At 43.8% G+C, this 23,826-nt stretch overlaps 1 protein-coding gene across 39 annotated transcripts in view; it reads left to right on the forward strand.

The window, feature by feature from the left end:
* The window catches only part of KCNMA1 (potassium calcium-activated channel subfamily M alpha 1), a 773,456-nt gene that overhangs the window by 651,151 nt on the left and 98,479 nt on the right, over positions 1 to 23,826 (forward strand). For 32 of the 39 annotated variants that reach the window (XR_010838921.1, XM_067025277.1, XM_067025278.1 and 29 more), the window contains one exon: positions 11,329 to 11,422. Coding sequence is in view for 38 of the 39 variants with exons in the window: in XM_067025277.1 (XP_066881378.1) it covers positions 11,329 to 11,422 (94 nt within the window). In the remaining variant the exon portion in view is untranslated. Of the gene's footprint in view, positions 1 to 6,691; positions 6,779 to 8,686; positions 8,774 to 11,328; positions 11,423 to 23,826 lie in introns of those variants that run through there. The other 7 variants (XM_067025283.1, XM_067025287.1, XM_067025296.1 and 4 more) reach the window with 2 other exon arrangements.

Consider the following 23,826-nt stretch of genomic DNA (forward strand, 5'->3'; position numbering starts at 1 on the left):
ACTGTGGAGAAGGATCCAATGACAGAGAGCTCTAATTGCTTTGGTTTCTCAAAGCCAAGATAATGATGGGTAACATTTATCAAGAGCATGCCAAGAACTCTTCTAAGCACTTTTCAATCTATTCTCTTTTTTTTCACTTTTTTTCACTCTATCCCTCACAACAACCCTCTGGAGAAAGTACTCTGATTATTCCCATCTTATAGGTGAGAAAAATGAACTTAGGCAATTTACCACATACCCAGGTTCAGACCTAAGAGCCCACAGGTTTCAAGGCCTGGGTGCTTAACCACTACCCTCACTGCAGCTCAATATGAGTTGACGTATGTAGAGGGATCTTCCAGCCTTACAATCCTTATCTCAGGGGTAGCAAACATGAGTGCCATTGGAGTCAGAGCCAGAGATGCTACCATGGGGTACCTGCCATATGACTGGGGGGTCCGGGAGGCAGCCTGGGGATATTTGAGCAGCTGGTGAGCTCATGTTCCCTGAGACAGTTCCCTTCCTGGAATGCGAGTCTAGTCTTCTGCAAGATTTTAAGACGGAAGTGAGAAACCCAGACTTTTTATGGATAATCTTCAGACTCAAAGATTGTCCTGCATATAGGATCCGATGGAACAGTGGCAGGGTGGTGTCAAGCAGAGCACACCAAGACAGTATTTGTCCTCAGACTGTCAGCATGTGGCCGCTGGTTATCTCATTTACCCCACAGCATCTCCAAATCTTGGTGTCCTTATCTGTCCAGCAGGGATCTTGTGACATTAGGGTGTTGAGTAACTTGTCTGAGATCAGAGCTCTAATGAGGGTTGGAGCTAGGACTTGGGCGGTTGCCCTGACTCTAGAAGCCCATATCCTCATGCTATCCTCATGGGCAGAATTCTGACAGCAAATGATCTGGATTAGAAGTCAGCAGACCTGGATGCTTCTGGGTCTGCATATTAGTAGAGCCTTGACCCCAAAGAGGGTGAGGTCTGCTCACCCCGAAACCTTGTCCAGCCCTGCTTCTGCATTCCATACCATGTTCTCTAACTGTGTTGGCCAGCAAGGGCCCACCGTGCACTAGCATTTTAAAATGTTGCAGAGACTATGTCCGAAGATAAATTATCGTAGAATACAGGTAATGATTTTATAGTTTGAGAACATCTTTAGAAGGTGACTGTGCCCTTAAGAAATATACTAAATGCTGTGTTTAGTGTAAAATCATAATCCAGACTGGTCCTTACCTCCCAAGGTTAAAAGCATACAGTATTTCTAAAGTGTTGTGACAGGACATTCTTCATCAGGCCATGCAGTGCACCTGGGTTGCACTAAAAACCCATGCATTTTACCTTTATCTGAGTTTCAGAGAAAGTATCAGTGCAACCATCTGGAATACATATTAGAATGCTAGGGGGCTCTTGACAAAACTGGCTCAATGGCAGATAGGGTGTTTATGGATGAGCTGATAATAATAATGATATTAATAATAATAATGGTCCTTATCTGTATAGTGTCTTATGGTTTAGAAAACAATTTCACATACACACAATTAGATTCTAGGCTGATCTTCAAATAGAATTATTGGGGCAAGCATTAATTCTAAAAAGGTAAACAGCAAAGTGAAAATGGAAATGAAAATATGATTGACATTTTCTGCCAGTCATGTTTATTTGAAGCTGTTTAGGGAGAGGAAAAACAAAAAGAGAAGGAAGGTAACAATTCAGTCAACACATATAAGCAAATAAAAGCTTTTACCCCAAAGTGGAAATGTAAATCAGTACTGTGTTCAGCAGGAGGATTTGATGTGAGCTGTGAAATTAAGTCTGGGAGAGACCTGACCCTTTCTCTCTCTTCTGTTTCTCACCCTGGGCTGGTGGCAAATCTCAGATTCCTGAGGCAGCATGATCTTTTCTCCACTCCTTCGGGTGTCTGACAATTTGTAAATCCACCAGGAAGCCTTTCTTGCAAGGATTTTCCTGAAAAATTTCATGCAAACAGCATGAAGTGATCAAAAGAATAATTCATGTTTGATATTTGCCTTGTCCAGTTTGGAACAAGGGAGCATATAGACACACATGCAGAGACAAACTAAGGTAACTTCTCTGTAATGACAGGCAGGGTGGCAGAACCAGCATCTAGAATACCCTTGAGAGATGGACAGGGCAGGGCTGGGACCAGAGGGGGAAGAAGGAGGCACTTGCTTTGGGCACCAAATTTAAGGGGCACCAAAAACCTCAGTCATCAAGAAAAATAATAGTTCAATGCAGTAGTTTTTAAAAAAATCAAAATGCAAAAAATATCCATGATGAATATAATGTCAGAATTTAAGATAAAGACAGGATAAATAGCGATTTTAATGCTGACATTTAAGTACGGAATTGCACAAGTCAGCAGGGGTTAGAATAACAAATGGCACCTCTGCCATCTATGTGAGCACTTGATGTGCGCCAGGAACAGGGTTCAGTACCTTACAGGCATTTTCTCTTGATACATTTCAGAGGGACCCAATTTGTCCTACAGTAAATCCAAATCTATTTGATAATAAAGTATATTAGAGAGTTCCTTTACAGGCTCCATAAATTCCATTTCAGTCCATTTTATCTTTGTTAAACATGTGAGTTGAAAATTACAATCCCTTTATTCACAATGATCATTTTAGACACACAGCTCAAAAAGATAAGCATTAACTTTAAAAAATATATTAATATGCTTGTATCTATTAAGAACCATTGCTTTGTAGTCTCTAGCTGATGATTTTTATTAAGTATACTGCAGGAGGGGGAAAAAAAATCAAGGATAATTATAAATTCATAAATACATCATTCATTGGCGTTAAGTGATTTCCATGGATGGATGCAGAATTATCTATTTCCTGAAGAAAATCTCAGAGATGTTCTGATTAAGCCCATAATCTAGTCTATGTGAAATTCTAGCCAAACTGATGGGGCACATTTTCTTGTCTGAAACTACCTTTGATAAGAAATGCATTACAAACTCATCAGTTTGGCTTCCTGTTAACAAAAAGACAGCAGCCGTCTGGATCATTCTGGATTCACAGTGAAACTGCCACACCATGTATCCTCCAAGTAAAGCTGTGCAAGTTTGACAAGGGGCAGATGAATCCAGGAGTTATTGTACAGGGCTTTAAATCTACGCGGCAGCTGACGGTTGAAATAATCATCTATATATCGCTCTGAGCTAACCGGGGAAAGGTTGACACTGTATATTTTCAACAGATCTAGTCTAATGTTTAATCTTTTGTCTTGGATGGGCTCTTGCTGGGTGGACTTGGAGCACACACTGACAGCTCCAAGGAATTGCTCGTGGTGGATGTGGTTTGCCTTCATTATCGAAGTGCACAGTGGATGAATCTAACTTAGCTTGCGTTGGAAAACGGGAAACTCACCTGACTGGTCTCCCCCAGTACAAGGGGTTCTGCAGGTTGGGTGGGAAGGACGTTCCAGTCTCGGAACCACCTCCATCCCTCCCGGATTCCCCACAGCTGTGCACTTGAAGTGAGTTCCGTGTGTGTTGCTTTTATTATCTCGCTGTCTCGGCAGAGTGGGGAGAGCGTTGTCCTTTTTGAAAACTGGAAAGCTAGGACAATGTGAGAAGATACGTGAGATAGCCAAGCTTTGCTGATACATGTATCAGCAAAAGCCTTGGCTATCGAGGACCAGCTAGTAAATATGTTACACTTTGTGGGCTTCACAGTCGCAATTGCAGTTATTCGACTCTGCGTTGTAGAGTGGAAGCAGCCATAGATGCCAGGTAAACAAATCCCTGTGGCCGTGTTATGAGAAACTTTCTTTAGAGCCACTGCAATTTGAATTTCATATCATTTCAATGTGTTACGAAATATTATTCATCTTAGATTTTTTTTTTCCCCCTCACCATTTAAAAATGTAGAAACTATTTTTAGCTCATAAGCTTTACAGAGATATGTTCCAGAGTATAGTTTGCTGATCCCGGAACTTGACAAATATAAAAAGAAGGAAGGCAGCTGTTGGTGCCAGGAACTTGGCAGATTTCATGCCTATTCTGCAACTCAGCCCCACACACATGTACTGCATGTGTCAGGGCTACGAGGAGGAGTCAGGTACGCTTTTTGGCCTCAAAGTCTTTACCATCTTGTTGGTGTTGGGAGTAGGACAGAAGGAGAGAAGGAAAGGAAAGTTGAGAAGAGGCTGTTTGGGTTGAACTCTTGTACAATTTTTTTCTGTTTGATTCAAAGTAAAAGTTTTCTTCTACTACCTTCCCCATCTCCAAACTCCATAGCGATAATTCAAAGAAATTCTTACATTTCTCATTTCCATTGTGTATTCGCTTTTAGATTTCCTTTGTTCTTTCCTGTGTCTCATCTCTGAGAAGCTAACAGCGAGTGATCTTTGCTTGAGACTCTTTGCCCTTGAGGCGATGGAGACAGTCTATTCTAAGAAAAGAAGAAAGAAAAGAACCAAAGGCAACCAGATCTTCAAAGGGACTTTTCTACCAAATGCTGAGCAGGGCAAGAGCATTGGGCAGGTTATAATGACAGCTCAAGTTTTTAGTAAAGATATTTTAGCTAAGATTCCAGATAGGGGATGTTGATGAATGTTGGACTCTAACCAGGATACATATAGAACATGAGGCTATGGTTTGGGATGGGGTGTGTGAGTACAGCAGGTACATCTAATCCACCAAATTTGATTCTCGAAGATCTGTTAGGCCACAGTATTTCTGTAGAGAACATTGCAATCCAGGTCATGTGGATTCCGTTAATATATTTGTAGAGTATTTCTTCTCCCTCCCATGTAGGAGCTGAATTCTCTCATTACTCTGTGTTGATGAACTCAAACTTACACAATTCAGATTTCCTAGGCAGTGAATAGAGCCAGAAATATACCCTGTGATTAACTTCTGCATAACCTATTGTTCCTTAAAGTCTCCCTCCCCATTCTCCTGTTAGCTCCACAAAAACCAGAAAGGAAAAACCTCCAACAAGCCTCCCCTTCCCTGCCCCCTCAGCCTACCTTGGGGTGCTACTCCCTGTGCCTGGGCTCTGGCAGCTTGGAGATTCTTTCCACCCTCATTTTACATAATAACAGGTCATTGTTGTTTCCTGCCTACATCCTCTAGGTTTCCCCAATAAATGCATTTGCTGTTTCTCAGCTAGAAGTTGTGAAATTACCCTGCCTGATAATGTATATGGTAAAGTGATGGTTCAATGATAGAGAGTTATATATATTGTGTTGGTGATATTATTAGTATTATTGTTGGCATTTCTTTTGATAGGGAGCATCCTTCATTTTTTTAATTATCTGTGTATTAATATCCACCGTGATCTTTTGAAACGAGTAAGCTTTTTTGGGGGATTGATTTTATCAATAATACCTCAAAGTCTTCACCAAACTTCTTGGTGATATATGTTGTCCCAAGGTTGCCAGACCTGAAACTCTAACTCAGAGGATATACCCACCTTAACTTCCCTGTGTTCCGACCTCAAGCTGCCCACTGACCCTGTAGGCGTAGAACTTGGCTGCGATGCCTGTCTTACCCTTATCTTCGCTGCACGACCTCACTGATGGTCCCATGGCGTTCCCCACTGGGAGACTCATGCTGAAACAATAGTCAGGTGCTCCTTTACAGCAGTTATAGGACCGACCTCACAGTATGGGTTATTTATCTGGCATCTGTTATTCTTGTTACTGTTGTTTTGCCTTCATTGCTTATGGAAATATTCATACCCTCTCACCGGTCTGGTTTGAGTGACAGACAGCCAGGATTCTGATAGTCTATGATTGTAAGACAGGGAACATCCCTCTGTAAAAAGGGTGCCATTCTATGCTTCAACCCAGGGATTGCTCTTTCCTGGCCACATTGTAAGACCTCAGAGTTAACTAGCCCAGATTTCCTGGTGAAAGTCTTAAGCAGTTGTACTAGAGAGAGGTTGGCTCAGCTTGGAAGTTTTGTCCATTGTGAAATACTTTATTGCAAAATGACTGTACTACTGTGACTTGCATGATTTTTCTTGGGGGGATGAGAAGTTTAATAAACCCACAGGAAACAAGAAAGCACACTGTTCAATCTCTAGTCCAACGATTTCATAAATTGCCATTTTCAGTAAAACAACATTCACATCCTACAAGGCTGAAAACACACACCCGATTTTCACTGATGTCACTCATGATACAAGGAGATGCTACACGTCTCCCTTTCCTAGGAGTGGCAAACCCCTGGCGTATAATGCAAGTTAGGTGGCAATATCACAGCCAAGGGGGCTCACCAAGCCAGCGGTTTGAGATGAAAGCGAGAGTTTCACATGGAGGGTTGATGAGTTGGACTGTAATAATTATTCAGTAGGATGCATTTTTAGCAGGTTTCAGGAAAGTAATGGGTCTGGTCTTCCTGCAAAACTGAGTTTTCTGTGTCTGTGTATTTCATAGGGGAGGGGAGAAGGGCACTCTGTATGTTGGAGGAGATGATAACACACACAAGATTGCCTGTGACATATTATCCCATCTGATGTCGATGACATAACACAGCAAAAAGAATTTCAAGAAGTCATCGGGGGAAAAGAAAAGAAAAACCCTGCAATTCAGCTGTGAGGGAGGAAACTTCCATTTTAATTTAAGACTATAGTTCTAGTCAACGTTAAAACTGGTTTGGAACTTTTCTAATGAAAAATTTCATCAAGGATTAATTTCGGTTTCCTCTTCTTGTTATTGTTTGGCAGTGAAGGTTGGAGCTAGATCACGCTATCCCAAAGACCCATTTGAGTTCAAGAGCACAACTCACAATTCTCGGCTTGTGACCGAGCCAGGTGAAGGAGTTTTGGAATCCATCCGAAGTTTTAATAACTGCACCTCTCCATGTTCTACTTTAACATGCTGAGCTCAGTGGGAGAAGAAAGATGTACTACTGTGGATTTCAGCATGCATTTAAGCTTGTTGCGCAGCAAAATACCAAAGAGAAAACCCATAGAAAACAATAAATAATCATTAAAACTACCCTAACCCCAAACTAGCAGCTTGTACAAGACTTCAGTCAGAAGCCCTGTTAGCTAGATGCATTTGCGTTCAAGCCACTTTGCATGCCTCTTACTCTGAGTGATTCCAGTGTGAATAGGACGTTACTAATGATCTGCTAAGTGTGTACAGATGTGGGTTTCTCCAGATGTGGTGATTAATAACGTAATGGAGATAGCCAGTTGACTCATGTTTGTGGGTTGTTTGCCTTCTATTACGTTTCCGAGTTAGTTTATTTGCTTTGAACTATTTTTTAACTGCAGCCGACAAACGCATCTTTAAGTCTCAAAGGGCATCATCCCCCTAAACCCTGTTGAGGAAACAGGGAAAAAGGAATGTGCCCCCAGGCTGGAGCTGAGCATTGGGTCCATCATGGGTTAGCACTGGACTACTTAGGAAAGTTGGAATTGTGGCCCCATTTTACTGGAAGTACCCACAAAGAGGCATTGGTGAACCTTGACACAGTGTTTGCAAGCTAGCTAGGCCAATAACGAGAGGGATTTCTGTTTTTAAAAAAATCCAGTAAAGTATATGATCATCTTGAAGTGAGCCCAGAGTTCTGGCCAGTGTTTCTAGAAGATGTTGCCTTGCTTTTGCTTAAAAACAGAATGCTGATGAAAAGTTGAGTAAAATGTTGTTACAGATGTTCAACTCTGCATTAAGGCTGTTGGAATTACCACCACATCTTAAATCAATTCCCAGAACATTGTCTGGAGGTTATGTCATTGAAATAATGAATCCTCTTTAGTCAAGTATAAGCAAACATGTTAAAACATCATTGTAACTTTAAATTAAATTCCAGTGCAAACCAAGGGATCTGAAAGCTCATTAGACTTGCCTGACATTTTTCTAGCACTGAGTCTTCCCAAACTGTAAAGCTGTTAGTTTCGGTGCCTATTAGACAAGCGAGCACTGGGAAGTTACAACAGCACATTAAGTGTTATACTTAGGGATGTGCAAAAACAAGCCCTTGAATTTTATTAGTATTCTGAGATTGGATGGAGTTCAGCTCCTATAAAAATTCCACATTGGATTCCTGAACTTGTTTGTGTTTTAAAGAAGCTGGTAAGTCAGGTTCCTTTAAAAGATCTAATCTTCCTACGGCTACCACAGCAGGGCGACTCTAGTGGACATGCTGTAGACAGGGGTTTAGTGTAATTAGCCAGAAACCAGGCTAACTACGAACCTGGAAACGTGCGTTGGCGTGAGGTTGCAGCCCATTCCTTCAATACTTGTCTTTCATGAAAGTGAATTTAAGTCTCCCTTTTAATTCCATTTTTATTCCTCTCATGTAGTCACAGAAGCCATGAAATGAAAATTATATTTTATAACTTAACTAAAAGTTTTCCTCGATCTGCTTTCTTTAAAATTGCAGAAATTGATAGAATCCACATAAAAGGATAATAATTAAATATGGTTTATATCCTACTTAGGAGACAGCAGTTATCACTGCTCCTCCTGCGGGAACTAAGCCGTATGTGATGGTCTCCATTACACAACGTTCGTATATTTAAGCTGGAGACATTCCCCCCCCACCCCCGTCTCTTCAGGGAAAAGATCTGCATTTCCAGGCCATGAGTACAGGAGGAAACCTTTGAACATGCGTTTCATTTAAGAGAACAAATCCCAGTTTAATGCAGTATGATTATGATGGATGATCTTTCTGAGTTGTGATGAAAATAAATCGTTTCCTTGCATAGAAGGAGACTTGACTTTAAGCACCAGAACAAGGTGTTTCCCTGGAGCTGGTGAACAGGTGTTAACTTTCAAGTCTCCCATCTGAAGATGACTGCAGGTAAACAGACAGTGACAAGGTGCAAGGTTAATGGGCACTTAACCAGAGAGGGTTATGTATCGTTGGCCCGGTGCAAGTGGGAAAAGGAAAGTGAAGAAAAAGAATCTAGCAGAAATGCCAGTGCGTGTGACTTCTTAATGACTGTAGACTCATTGTATAATTAGACAAAACCATGGCAACATCTGGTGGCCTTGAATAAAACTCGCCACATAGACTAGGTTAGCTAAAAGACCTTTTTGGATGTCACACAAGAAGGCTTGTGTGATAGAGAAGAAAAGAATTTCCACCTCCTAGTAGATCAATTCACACGCACACATGTTTTTGAGTACATCATGCTACTCAACTAATCTTGGTCATCGTGAACACAGTGCAACCATCGCAAGTGGTCCATATTAAAAGATGACCTTGTATGATGGGGGTAGTCAATGCAATACTTCTACCCCATCCTAAGGTGGGGAAAGTGCAAAAGTACACTTACACACACACACACACACACACACACACACACACACACACACACACACACATTCTCTCTCTCTCTCTCTCTCTCTCTCTCTCTCTCTCTCAATCTCACTGCCTTTCTACCCCATTATTGCCTGGGATGCCTGGCCCCCTGTCCTATGAAAGGAAGATGAATGCAGGTCAAGCTCAGAGTGCCTGTTTGCTTGCTGAGAGATGCATATCACCTCTAAGTGATTTTTTTCAATACCATCTATGTGGCTTGTATTTATTTCCTTTAATCTTTTAAGTGCTATTTAGTCTCTGTGTGATTTGCTGTGGATACTCGTTTCTGATAAGATGCGATATTCTCCGATATTCTCCGAGCCACATAGTTCCTGCCTGGAGCCCTAAGTGACTGATACGGTTGCAGCCTGAGCCTGGCCCTCTGGGGGGACAGGACGTGGGGAGCAGGTGGTAGTGAGTAAGGGCTGTGGGCATTTGTAGGTGCTTTTTTGCCTTCATTTCTTCTGGTCATGCTCTCATCTCCAACCACATTCTTGTTCCCTCTCCCTGTGTCAGCCAGAAGTTAGACAACCCCAGACTGACAGAATGAAGGAGTGTACCAAGAGTGATACCTGAAACAGATTTGGAGGGTAGTTGGATTATTATTATCTCTTTGGGACCATGTATCATAACACACTAAGTGTATTTAGGGTTTTCAGGGAAGTACCGTATCATGCATGTTCTGATATGGGTCTTCCTGGATAATATCAAGTAGCTGAGATGGCATTTCCTCCCCCCACCTAAGCCTTGTACACCTTTAACATATATCAAGCTTCTTTTGATGTTGTCGCTGCTAATATTTCTCTTCTTAGCTTTAAGGTAACTGCGTGTTATTTCGAGTTTCAGGGGTGCTTCCTCCCAGTCTGTGTTGCAGTCAACAATAAGAATCCGAGGATCCTATTTTTCCTTCTTGACATTACAGCTTTAGCCTGTATTGTGGGGCGTGGGGAGAGGAAGACTAGGATTTTGCTGCTGGTGCCCTTGGGTGACAGGCTGGGTAGGCAATCTGCTAATTATCTAGCAGCTCTCTTAAAAAGAAACATGATACAGGCTAATACATCTCCAAAGCTTATTAGTGGGTGTCTTTGGGCAAAAGCAGTAGACTGTGCTGTGTTGTTTGTGAGCAGAACTTTGGATCGCTTAGTGATCTCTGTGGTTTAGACATTTGGAAAACAGCCTGTGGTTTCCAGTTCCCTCTGCTGCCCTCCTTCCCTGCCCCTCCTCAGAGATAGCATTCAGTGGCAACCTCCTTCATTTGGGCGCTCTTCTCTGGCCTGCTTCTGCAACCTTGCAGCCCCTTCCTCCCATCTTAATGGTTTAAGAAAGGATCCCATGCACACAGGCCCTCCCTCTTGGGAGGTGGAGGGATGAGAGCTGAGTTGGGCTGGGATTCTTGAACCAGAACATACCAGTGTTCCCAGTCCTGATGGACTGAAACATTGGCGGTTAAGGCCTCAAATCCCTGCCTCCTTCCAAGGCTCTTTCCTCTGGCATGTAGGAATTAGGACCTGGTTACATTGGTCCATTTGCAGAAGCAGCCAGCTGGCAGCTCTTATGCTGCTGCTTCAAATACAACTTTATTTCTGATTTTGGTTACAAGAAAACCTATTTGGTTACCCAGCAAGAGAAAGTAACCAAAAAGAAATTCTAAGCAGAATGATGGAGTGTTCCTATATATATACATGTATATATACATATACATGTATATATATACATACACACACACGTGTGTGTGTATACACATAAATGTATTGGTGTACAGATAGATTATAATTTCTTTTCTCTCTAATGGCAGGGTGTTTTCACGCTGTTTTAGTCTGTTTAAGTTGCATGTTCAAATGCTGGAGTGTCAAGAGGTGATGCTCTCACCTTTTCTAAGCTGACCTCTTTGACTAACGCATTGGTCTTTGTCATTGGGTCCTAAGAGATGGCCATGAATTCCTAGTGAGTGACTGAGCCGTGAGTGTGTGTCCTTTGATACCTTGCCTGTATTGCACAGTCTGCCCTCAAGCTGTTCATAATCTCATGAGCTGCCTGTATTTCCAGTTGAAGATGAGCAGCCGTCAACACTGTCACCAAAAAAAAAGCAGCGCAACGGAGGCATGCGGAACTCACCCAGCTCCTCGCCTAAGCTGATGAGGTAAGGATAGGGGCCCGGGCCACGCGGTGGGTCCACCGGTGGGTCCCCCTCTCGCTCCATCTCCTGTCCTTGCCCCCTCCCCACCCTGCCAGACCTAGAGGCTCCCCTCCCCAGCAGGCTCGCGGCAGAGGAGGGGACGAGATCGTTAGATGGCTTCTTAAAGGCTGAAGTATTTATTCTGTCAGCTTGTCAGCAGTTAATGATAGAGCTGAAAAAATTCTGTCATGAAAAACAGTTTGAAAAGCTGTTTGAAAAATACATAGGCTTTAAAGTCTGAGCTGTCACCAAGTCCTGTCTATGTGTAGTTCCTAAACAGCAGTGGCACTAATGACAGCGGCAACCAATCAGAGGAACCCGTGTGGTTAGTTTGCCTCCAGCAAGTCTCTTTCTGCTGGAGTCCCTCCGAGGACTGTTTTCTGTACTTAAGGCCATATGTGAGATGTATCATCACAATCAAAAATGAACCTGAAGATTACCTTCTCTTTATCCTGTCGATTGAAATCAAATTTCTGTTAATTGATTTTGACTGATAAAAAAGTCTAATAATCTGTGGACTTGCCAAAGCAAAGTTCAAAAGTAATCCAGTTCTGCTCAGGCTAAAAGCAATATTAATTATGAAATAGAGCTTGTGTGCACTCTTTTTCTCTCTCTTTCTCTTTCTCTCCTCCCTCCCTCCCTCCCTCCCTTCCTTCCTTCCTTCCTTCTCTTCTTTCTATCTTGACTGCAGCTTCCTCCAGGAAATGGCAAGTGAAGTCAATTTTCAGTAGAATTCTGTTGGATCCTCTTCTTGGACTCTACATCTTTCATCTTCCTTTTTCTGTCTTCGATTCATCTGCCAATCCCAGTGCTGCTTTCCCCCATCATCCTAGCTCTCCAGCACCTCAATGAAACAGGAGTGATTTCAGATTTGCACTGCTTTCCCTAAATGGTTCCTACCATGGAAACACCTGCCATCTTGACGATAATTTCTTCTTTTCATTGCCATTGGCTGCTCTCTTCCCTTTGATTATTGATAAAAAAAAAAAAAAAAATCACAGCGATTTCCTCCCCCTCCTCCCCTTCTCCAAGCATTTGCATCTTCCTGCCCATGACCACCTTTCTAGGATGGAGAGAGGGCAGTCCGTCTTCATGTGGTTGAGGACGCATGTCCCAGGAGAAGACTCGGCCAGCCCCATGTCCTTTTCCGTCACCATCCTCTCTTCCTGTTCAATGTTTCCTTGACAGTTCTCTGCCTTCCCTTCACTCAGTCTTGCTCGGGTGTCGCTGATTTACATGCTTGTTTACAGTTTATGAGGAGGAATAAAATGTGCCAACTGCCAAGCCTCTCCCTTTTATGATGCCACTTGCCCTGGTCACATCCTCTCTGCATTTACTCACCTTTAGGTAATCGCCTCATCTCATGCTCATAGTTTTATCCATTGAAAGTAAAGCCCAGGCGCTTTCTTTTGCCTAAATTTAGAGAAGCAAATAAATAAATAAAGAGAAGTCTGGAAAATCTGAAACCTTTGGAGCCACATTCCCTGTCCCTGTTTGCTATGTAAAGTATGGCTCATTTCTCTGATCTTGAGTAATAATAATTCTGAGGAGTTATACTGTTTTCATATGCTTCAAAGCTGTGTCAAAGTTTTGCTGCTTAAGGGTACTTCTTTCTTCTGCTGGCTCTTGGGTACCAAGATGACAGGTCTTCTGTACGAGGTGGAAGCTTCTTTAAGTCGTAGCCTTCAGCAAAACATCAAATTACCGAATCCAGGGTAACATACTTCTACACAAATGCCTTTCCTGTATATATATTATACTCTATATATTAAATACTTTAGTGTTACACGCTACATTTTATGTGCAATAGAAAGTGATGGTTTGAGGTAGCCTTGGGGGGACTTTTTTTTCCACAAGCAGAAAAAGCTAGTATGTACTGTAACAAGTATGGTTTTTACAGGACTTTCTGCCCGAAGGCCTTTGTAAATAAGTAATGATCAACAGATTGGCTGTGGGCTTTTGAAAAGCATGCCTGTGTCAGTTTGCATGATGGGGGAGAATTTTCAAAGTGGGTCTTGCTTTCATTGCCTGTCGGAGAGGGGCCGAGGAAGGCAGTCATCCCAGGCTGGAGCTGTCTGCTCCGCGGTACATCAGAATTGCTAAACGTGGGTCAGGCGGTGACCTGAAACTTGCCAAGCTACAGAACTCGGGTTTCTGGTGTTGGTGCCTTTGGGCTGCTGCTATGGCCATAGCTACTGTCACCAGGGCACTTTACTCCACCAGCCCAGGACGACCTCAATTGCTGCTCAGGTGGAACGGGCTGTCCCATGACAAGTCAGAAAATCTCCGACACTCCTCCTTCACCTTGACTTTCTGTATTCCAGGTACTCTACAGACTCTGTCTGGTGTGGGACCCAAGACAGGGTGTTTGTTGCCCTTCATTTCCCGTGTAGGAACGAAGAGCCCACGGGCGATTTGGTTTGGCTTGGTTTGAATCCCTGGCCCTGGCCGTGAGGTTGCCGGGGCTTATTTTTTTCTAGCTCCCTCTTGCTAATTGACAGAAAACAGAGGGGTTCCTGTACCGCCTTGAGGTTTCTCTAGGTCCTCCCCTGCAACATCTTCAAGCACTCCCTTTCTACTCTGCAAAAGATAGGACTCCCAGGTCCTATTCCCTGTGACCTGAAACATCCATAAAGGAGGCTCACGGCTCATTTGAAGTGGGTGTTTCGACATGAGTTCGAGGCGTGCTGCTTGAGCAGAATCGCTCATTCTGAACGCGAGCAGGTTTTAGTGGCCTACGGGCAGTGATAGGAACAGTTCCAAGAGAAACTGGAGAGCCCAGAATGGGCTGGGCTGGGCTTTAATTTACCACTGTGGCCTCTGCAAATAAAACAGGCTCCTGCGTGAGGGGGTCCTCGCAAGCCATCTGCCAGCAGGAAATGCTACAGGGACTCTGCACTAATGGTCTTTGTCTCCCCTTTGTTCTGGTAGCAGGGTCTACCCTGGTTTTTCAGTGTCACGTAACTGTCTGCGCAATCATTAGATGAACTGCCTCTCTTTGTGTGTCTGGATCCCGAGGCCGTATGTTTTGTAGTTGCCCTGACACAGGAAACAACCCTCACGGCCAGGCTGAGCCAGACGGCGCGCGTCTGCGCTCCAAGCCCGGGGTTTGTGTGTCATGATAGAGACCTTTGGCTTCAGATCCTACAAAGGAGCAGGCTGAGGAGTTAACCGGGGCCCTGTATTCATCTCCCTGTGGGTCTCTTAACAGGGAATTATTTAAGGAGCCTCTCCTAGTTTTCCTCTAAAATCGCCAAGCACCTATTGCCCCGTTCTCCCTACTCAGTGAGTGGGTTTGTGCCCTGTCAGGAAAGTTCTGTCTTCCTTCAGTTGTGAGGCTCTAGAGGGCAGGAACTTTGTCTCTGAATAACTAGGTCAAGGGTTCTTAATTTGGCGGCCTCCCAGACCCCATTGACTCTCTAGTGAAATCTGTCTAGAAAAGCTCTCTAGGAAAAAGAAAGTTCGTTGGACACCATTTTTGACTCCAGTTGAAGGAGATTCTTGGATTCCTAAATCCTGGCCCCAGTTACTATCACGTTTGGTTCTTCTCACAACCACCTTCGAGGAGTTACCTTCACAGATGCTTTTTGGCTGCTGAGAATATGTCTTCAGTGGGTAGATGGTAATGGGGGAGATGCCCAGGCTCCCACACTGTGTCCTCAAATGCAACCCGAAAGGTTATGCGTTTTAGCTGCCTGCTTCTATTTCTTTCCTCAGATTAATTCTTATCTGGGAAATGTTTAGAGGGAGCCTACCGTACTCAAGGTGTTGTGGAAGGTCTTCGAGGGGTGTAAAGTAAGATGGATTACACTCTTCAAATTACATGGGTTACATGTCTTCAAAATGCTCACAGTTTGATGTGGGAGACAGACAAGCATATACAGCAAAACGGAAGAAGGACAGAGTAGAGACCTACCAGCATGGGCTGTGGGACCAGAGGGTGCCCTCATTACCTCTGGTCTGGGAGGCTGAGCCTGGCTTGTGAAGGATGAGGAGAATTCTCGACTAATAGCACTAGCCACCCTTGTCCATTGTTTACTAGGTGCCAGGCATTGTTCCAAGAGCATTAGGCCTGTTCATTCATGGAATCCTAACTACAGCTCCAGGAGCAGGGATTGCTCTCTCGTCCATTTTTCAGATAAGGAAATTGAGTCCCAGCGATGTAAAGAGTAGTAAATCTAGTAAGTCTTACCTAATTGGGAAGATTTGAACCCAGATGGTTTGGTTTCCAAACCCATATTATTTACTGCTGCTTTCTTCTGCCCGATGAGGGGAACGGGAAAGTGCTCAGGGCATTGCAAGTGGCTTGATGTGGCTGGAGAAAGGCATTCTTAGAGTTGCATAACTGAAGTTGGAAATATGGGCATATTCTGGCCCCCAGTCATGAAGGCCTTTCCTGTCATAGGCCAAAACCTTGCTGGTTTTTGAGGAGGCAGTGCCCTAACTTGTGTTTTGGGAGGATCACTGATGAAAGTTTAAGGACGGTTTAGAACCCTCCATCACGGCCTTCTGGAGACCCCTGGTACCTCTGGGTACCAAACCGTTCAGGGTCTGCTTTAGAACAGTGGACCAGACGTGGGCTAAACAGTCTTCCCCAGAAGGACACACAGCATTCCTGACATAATGACAGTAACGCCTCCTCCCTCAGGTGCTAGAGGGGACCTGGTGTAAGATACCACGGGCTATGAGGATTTACCCAGGATGTGTCGGGTGGACGCTTTACACAAAGAGATAGCCCCCAGCGAGGATAACTGACAGCACTAAAAACAGATATTGAATGCTGTGAAAGGAGCTTCATGTCATAAGACCCAGAAAACATTAGATATTTGTTTTCTGAATCAGAGTGCAAATATGATTGGAGTAAAACAGATTATCCTCTTGGGCCCTAACTGATCATTGAATGAAATAAACTCATCTGCTTGTTAAGTCCCAGCCTCTCCCTTTTGACGCATACCTCTCACGGGATCTTTTTGTTAGGACTGCCAGCTTGAAAGGTTGTAGTAATAGAAAATGGCAAAGTGGCCTGAGCCCACTCAGAGTTGGGGACAGAATGCCACTTTCCCAATCTCTTTCGCTGGGCAGAATGAAGAAGGAAGGCCAGGACAGCTTAGCTAAGTAAATTCACCTCTTAATGCACAAACGCACAGCAAATGACAGGCCCTCACGGGACTGCAGAAGAAAGACATGGTGGATCTCATCATCCCAAGGCTTGGTGGATTCGACACAGGTCCCTGGACACATTGCATACACAGCAGAGGGTCATTATCCTGTCCCCTCATTTCAGAAGCATGTTGTCCACTCTCCTCCAGGACTGAAGAACATGTCAGCTCTCCCGGTTTGTCTCCCAGATAGAAAGGCAGTAATTTCCTTCTTGCTCTGAGGATGGTGGCTGTCTAGCGAGAGATGACATACTAGGGGGCAGCAGTTCTTGATTGTTTACTTCTTGGGCAGGAAAAAAAGAAAAAAAAATGCAAGTAGAGAGATACAGAAAGTTTGGCCAGAGTGGCCTGAAGGTTTTCTCAAGGTGGCTCCAAGGTTGGCCATCCCGGGGAGATGGGGGTGGGGGGTAGGGGGCAGCCGTGTCTCAGGAGAGACGAACATTACATAGGACAGTGGAGGCAGCTTTGAAGGATGAGTTAGGGCAGAATCCCAAAGTCAGGATCCTTGCGACCTAGCAGGAAATAGAATTCACCCAGAAATAAAATGCACCCAAGAAAGAAGCAGATCCGTTGAGTCAGAACCATTTACGGTGCTGAAAACCTAAGTATGGGCCGTTTTGAGGAGACCACCTGAGACCCCCTCCAGTCGCCTGTGGCTGGTGCAGCCAGAGACCCATGCATGTGACCGGCTGCTCCTGAACGTTGCACTGAAGGACTTAGTTACTACCTGCGACGTTGTCTTCTGTGGAGTGGAAGAAGCAATGGGAAGCAAGGTGGGTGGAAAACTGAATTATAAGCATTGCGCTTGCTAAGAAAGAATATTTCATTTGCTTTCCTATGCTTGTTTATTTGCTGACTAGCTCTTGGAGGTAGACGTCAGCAAGAGTCATTTGCGTGGCTTCCAGGTTAGGAATGTCTATCAAGTGTTGACACAACCCCTCAAGTTCCAGAGAGTCGCAGAGCGAGAGTCAAGAGCAGGTGACCTGGGTGCACTTTTGTCACCAGAGCTGCATTCTCCATTTGAATAGCAGGGCCAGGACTACAGTGGGGCGTGTGAGGTGCCTCCTTCAGTTTTGCACCGAGGCCCCTCGATGGCTTCACTCTGATCCCGGCCTCGTTGAAAAGAACCATAGCCTTCCAGTCCGTATGTTGCAAATAGTTGCTAACTTTGGTAGGATTGCCTCAAACCACAAAGCCTCTCCCTTTGGGCAAAGCTTTACAGCAGTGAGCCTCAAATTTTAGCATGCCATCGCATCATCTGGAGCACCTTGTTGAAACAGAGCTTGATTCAGCAGGTCTGGGCTGGGCTGGAGAACTGCATTTCTCTCAAGCTCCCAGGTGATGCTGAGACAGCTGGTGTGGGGTCATGCTTCGAGAACCACCGCTTCCAGCAATCAGAGCAATGGGAGGAGCTTCACGTGACGGGGAACCTTCTCACAGACATGTTCAGCCCTGGCCCTGGAGCGCTAAACAGTTGTTAAGAACAACTGTGTTGACCGCATCGGACATCAGACATGAGTCCTGTCTGCTGATCAGTTACAGCAGCTGGCTTCAGGCACATTCCAGGCAGCCTGACTGGTTAGAGACATACTACAGAGTCTCCCTTCCTTCCGATCACGATGCCCTAATTTCAAGTACTGCCCCTGCAAAGTGGAAAAACAGCGCAAGAGCCTTGATTGTTCCTCAAACAAATTGTTACAAGATGTCAAAGGCGAAGGGGCTCTCCCTGGACACTTTTTCTGGTCTGCTTAGAGGGTCTGGGGAGTTTCTGTTGAATGATTTGAGATGTTCAGAGATCAGAGATCATTCATCAGCTTCTCTTGGTAGTTGGTTGTCTACCGGGTCCTCTGCTGGGTTCTGGAAATGTGTGGAAGAGTAAAATGGGAGTTCCCTGCCCTGAAGAAGATCACCAACTAATGGATAAGACAGTTGTGCAAATTACTGTCTCTGAAAGAGCATGTTACTTCTGTTAAGAGCTCCCAGGAGGGGAAAGCCACGTCTGTCTCTGAGGTTATGGAGGAGGACAGCACAGGAGGAATATTTGAAGCAAACCGGGAGGCTTCAGAAGTGTTCTGGTACCCTTACTATGGTGCCTGACCTAACAGATACTCAGTAAAATCAGTCTTTGCCACTGGGGTGAAAGGCCTGCAGAGGCATGAGAAATTGCCCAATTTTATAAAGCCTCCCGTTTCCCGGGGAGACTTCTGCAGAGTTGGCCTCAATCTAGATGGGACACTTGTAATGATAGGAAAGGCCTTATCATGTGACGAGAAATGAGGTCCTGAAAATCAAGCAAGGGAAAGGATGCAATTTTAAAACCATTTGGTAACTTTCCTCTTTCATACCTTTTGTTTGTCGGTTTGGTTTGGTTTGGTTACTTGTACTTTTATGTAAACTTCTGAAGTCCAGCATCAAACCCACTGCCACACAAAAAAATTCGAATTTTCCTCCAAGCGGAACTGAGCTCTTTAAAATATAATGCCAGCTTCCTCACAGCAGGTTTGCTAGAAAAAGAGATTTGTGGTTTTGCTTTAGGCTGTTGTCTTCGAGGCAAGCTTTTTGTGTGTCTGCTGTAGCTGGGCATTTAGTTCACTTCCTGAGATTAATTGATGGCAAGCGGCATTCCTTGCTCTGCAAACCCTCAAAACAATGATCTTTTATTTATTTTTTTTTTTTGAAGTCAGGTATGCTTAATATCTAGCTACGGACTTTGGAGGTATGAGCTGAGATTCAAGAAGCATAGCTATGAAAAATTTAACTCACTGGAGCTCCTCGGTTGTTATAAAAATGTGGGTATTCCTAAATGGAGTCTTCACATATTGGGACAAGACAAAAACTCACCCAGCCTTAGTTGATTATTGAGGCTCTCCTTAGCACATTGTCCTGGCAGGGGGCTCATGGGGAAATTTTCTACTGATAATTCACACCAGCTGTGCATTTCATAAATGGCCGCCATGCTGCTTTTCTTTTTTGCAACGTAGGGGGGCACTGTGGCTTGGCGCTCTGCAGTGGGAAATGAGCACGATCCGGCTGCCTCCTGCAAGTGGGAGGGGGTGAGACGGGGGCCATGCTGCACTGACTTCCAGTTAAGAAGACCTCTCTGGGCAAAGCAGTGTTCTCTTCCCACTAACTGTCTTCTCCACATTAGTTATCCACTCTCTTTCCCATCTGTATACCAGTGGGTGATGATAACAGAAATTACCTGTAAGTGTCATTGTGATGAGTAAATCACAAAATGTAGGTAAAAGTTTTAGCACAGCAACATTTGTAAGAGCTCAACCCATGATGGCTAGTCGTCTTAGTAGCAACAGTAGTAGCAGTAGTAGTAGTCTAGTAGTCAAAGTAATAGTAGGAGAACCCCACACCATTCTCTGTTTCCTGTCTCCTTTCACCATTGTAACAGCTACAAACACATAAGTGAGTTCTAAGCAAAGTATAAAGAATGATAATAATAGTTATGATAATAGTTATGATTATCATAATAGTTATGATAATAATAGTTATGATAAAAATAGTTATAATAATAGTTAACCTTTATTGAGGGCATGCTCTGTGTCAAGTTCTGTGCTAAGTGCCTGCCATGTCTTCACTCAGGCAACCCTCAAATTGAATCCATTAACTAATGATGATGTTCAACATTCCCATTTTACAGATGCAGAAACTGAGGCACGACACAATGTAGCAAGTGGTAGATGATCCAAAACCTGATGAAAGACATTTTGGCTCTGGAGCCAGTATACTTAATCACTGAAGAAATAGGTGGTTTTCTGCCCTCAGTGGTATCCACTTCCAAACACTCCCTTGGGGGGTCAACTCTCTTGGTTCCACTGAACAAATTAACTGGCTAGTGTCCGGGTTTCTTGTTTTCTTTGGTTGGACTGTCATAAGTATTGTTCCTCAAATGCAAGTTAAAGACTGGGGAGAAGTTTCCTTCCAGATAGAGCAGATCCAATTGTGTATGTATGTGACCCAAACTCTTTCATGAAGATACTGTGTCTTTCTGGTATGTTTCCATGTATTCCTAAACTGACGGCAGGATGCTTTTCTCCTTTAAATGAACAGCTGAGCCCTACGGTGCGAGAAGGACAGCCAGGGTCATCAGTGGAGTGACATCTGGTACATGGTGCCCATTTTTCTTTAAGGTGCACTATTGTATTCATTTGCTCAGGCTGCCATAGCAAAGTACTACAGACTGAGTGTCTTAAACAACAGAAATTTATTTTCTCACGGTTCTGGAGGTTGGAAGTCCAAGATCAAGCTGTTGGCAGGGTTAGTTCCTTCTGAGGCCTCAAAGGGAGGCTCTGTTTCAGGCCTCTCTCCTTGGCTGGTAGATGGCCATCTTCTCCCCATGACTTCACATCATCTTCCCTCTGTACATGTTTGTACCCAAATTTCCTCTTCTTATAAAGACGACAGTCATATTGGATTAGGGCCTACCCTAATGACCTCATTTTAACTGAATTACCTCTTTAAAGACCATATCTCAAAATACAGTTACAGTCTGAGCTACTAGGAGTTAGGACCACAGCATACAAATTTTATGGGGGCGGGGGTACAATTCAGGCCGTAACAACTACACAGCAGATCCACTTCACCTCACAGTTTTACCCTAAAATAAGGCTTGTACGTTGGCTAAGTGGTAAGTGACAAATGAGCCTTGAATCAATCATGGTCCCTTTTGGGGGAGTTGGGATTACTTTCTGAGTTGAGGCAATACATAAAATAGTTAAGATGTGAAAGGCAATATCTAGTATTGGGCCTCGGTTCCAACTAAATCTTTTTTTTTTTTTTTTTTTTTTTTTTTTACTTTTATTTTATTTTTTTTAACATCTTTATTGGAGTATAATTGTTTTACAATAGTGTGTTAGTTTTCCCTCTACAACAAACTAAATCAGTTATACATACACACATGCTCCCACATCTCCTCCCTCTTGCATCACCCTCTCTCCCACCCTCCCTATCCCACCCCCCCAGGCGGTCACACAGCACAGAGGTGATCTCCCTGTGCTATGCAGCAGCTTCCCACCAGCTATCTAATTTACATTTGATAGTGTATATATGTCCCTGCCACTCCCCCACTTCGTCACAGCCCACCCCTCCCCCTCCCCATATCCTCAAGTCCATGCTCGAGTGAGTCTGTGTTTTATTCCCGTCCTACCACTAACCTCTTCATGACATTTTTTTCCCTTAGAGTCCATATATATGTGTTAGCATACGGTATTTGTTTTTCTCCTTCTGACTTACTTCACTCTGTATGACAGACTCCAGGTCCATCCACCTCATTATAAATAACTCAGTTTCATTTCTTTTTATGGCTGAGTAATATTCCATTGTATATATGTGCCACATCTTCTTTATCCATTCATCTGTTGATGGACACTTAGGTTGCTTCCATGTCCTGGCTATTGTAAATAGAGCTGCAATGAACATTTTGGTACATGAGTCTTTCTGAATTATAGTTTTCTCAGGGTATATGCCCAGTAGTGGGATTGCTGGGTCGTATGGTAGTTCTATTTGTAGTTTTTTAAGGAACCTCCATACTGTTCTCCATAGCGGCTGTATCAATTTACATTCCCACCAGCAGTGCAAGAGGGTTCCCTTTTCTCCACACCCTCTCCAGCATTTATTGTTTCTAGAGTTTTTGATGATGGCCAATCTGACCGGTGTGAGATGATATCTCATTGTAGTTTTGATTTGCATTTCTCTAATGATTAATGAGGTTGAGCATTCTTTCATGTGTTTGTTAGCAATCTGTATATCTTCTTTGGAGAAATGTCTATTTAGTTCTTCTGCCCATTTTTGGATTGGGTTGTTTGTTTTTTTGTTATTGAGCTGCATGAGTTGCTTATAAATTTTGGAAATTAATCCTTTGTCAGTTGCTTCATTTGCAAATATTTTCTCCAACTAAATCTTTAAGGAGTTGTCCGAGAGCCCGTGAAAGTGATTCTCTTTGTCGTTTTGTAAACTGATAATGTTGGGATGCTTTGTTCAGGGAGGTTTCTGACGGCCCTCCTTTCCTCCCCCAACCAAAGCACTATTGGTTGTTGCGCTCAATGGCAAATGCTTGGGCTTTCTCCTATTAATAGAAAGTCCAATCTAGAAGGAGAAGTTCCTGTAGACGAGTAGCCTAAGCCAGCCTGTGGTGCTTACATTGCTACAGGAACAGACATGGCAAAGAAATGTATCCTGTCTGGCCCAAAGTAGCTGGTGACTCTCGTGTTGCTGAAATCAATCACGTTCCGAGCTTCCTCCCAGACGTCTAGTGTCTAGTGAATCTAGTTAATGAGGAGCAGTTCTAGTAATCAGTCTTCAATGCGTCTTATCTCCCATCTTTGCTCCCAAAACAACTTTTCTATGCTTACTCCATGCCCTCCAGCCTTTTGATACCCAGCAGTGGTTCAGTATTTCCAAAATCCTTCCGGTCAGCGCTCGTGCATTGAGAGAAGAGTGCTTAAAGGTCTTCTAGGCTCACCCAACATTTATAATGAAATTTATAATGAAATCCCCTCTATATTCACAGCTCCTCAGGAATGTCTCAAATGATGAGAAGTCCACTGCCTTGGGAAACAACCCATGTCATTTTTAAAATACCTTCCATTTGTATAACATTCTTCCTTTCTGGAAACTTGAGTTTGGCTCTATCTAAATCCCTAGTCTGAGCTCCGTTGGTCATATCAATCGGTCGAATCCATCTCTTCCACTTGACTCCCATCGCACATCTGAGGGCAGCTCAGGTCTTCTGTACCTCAGGTCAGGCAATACGACATCTGCAGCCATGGTTTTGGGTGCCTTTCTTTGGCTCTTTTCTTTTGGGTCTCAATCCTCTGGATGGCTCCTAGTGGATCATGACTCTAATATGCTGAGATTCCTCCTTACCTTTCAGGGCTCAGATCAAAAGTTATCTTCTTTGCAAAGCCTTTCTTGATGTTACTCAAATACCAGGCAATTGACAGCTTTCCTGGTGTTCTCAGACCACCTTGTACATTCACTTTGCTATAACACTTACCACAGTGTATCACAACCGTTGATGGACATTTTCTCTCCCGCTTGCTGTATTATAACCCTCTCTTTGACTAGGGACTGTGCCTTCATCATTGCTGTATCCTCCATTCCCGGCACAGAAGAGGGGATTCCTGTTTATTGATTGCTTTGCTGATTCAGGAACCCAGAGTTCAAATTTCAGGTACCATGGCTGATCAGAAACGGAAA

The sequence above is a fragment of the Kogia breviceps genome, chromosome 2 (genome assembly GCF_026419965.1).
Source record: "Kogia breviceps isolate mKogBre1 chromosome 2, mKogBre1 haplotype 1, whole genome shotgun sequence".
In the NCBI taxonomy this organism is placed as follows: Eukaryota; Metazoa; Chordata; class Mammalia; order Artiodactyla; family Physeteridae; genus Kogia; species Kogia breviceps.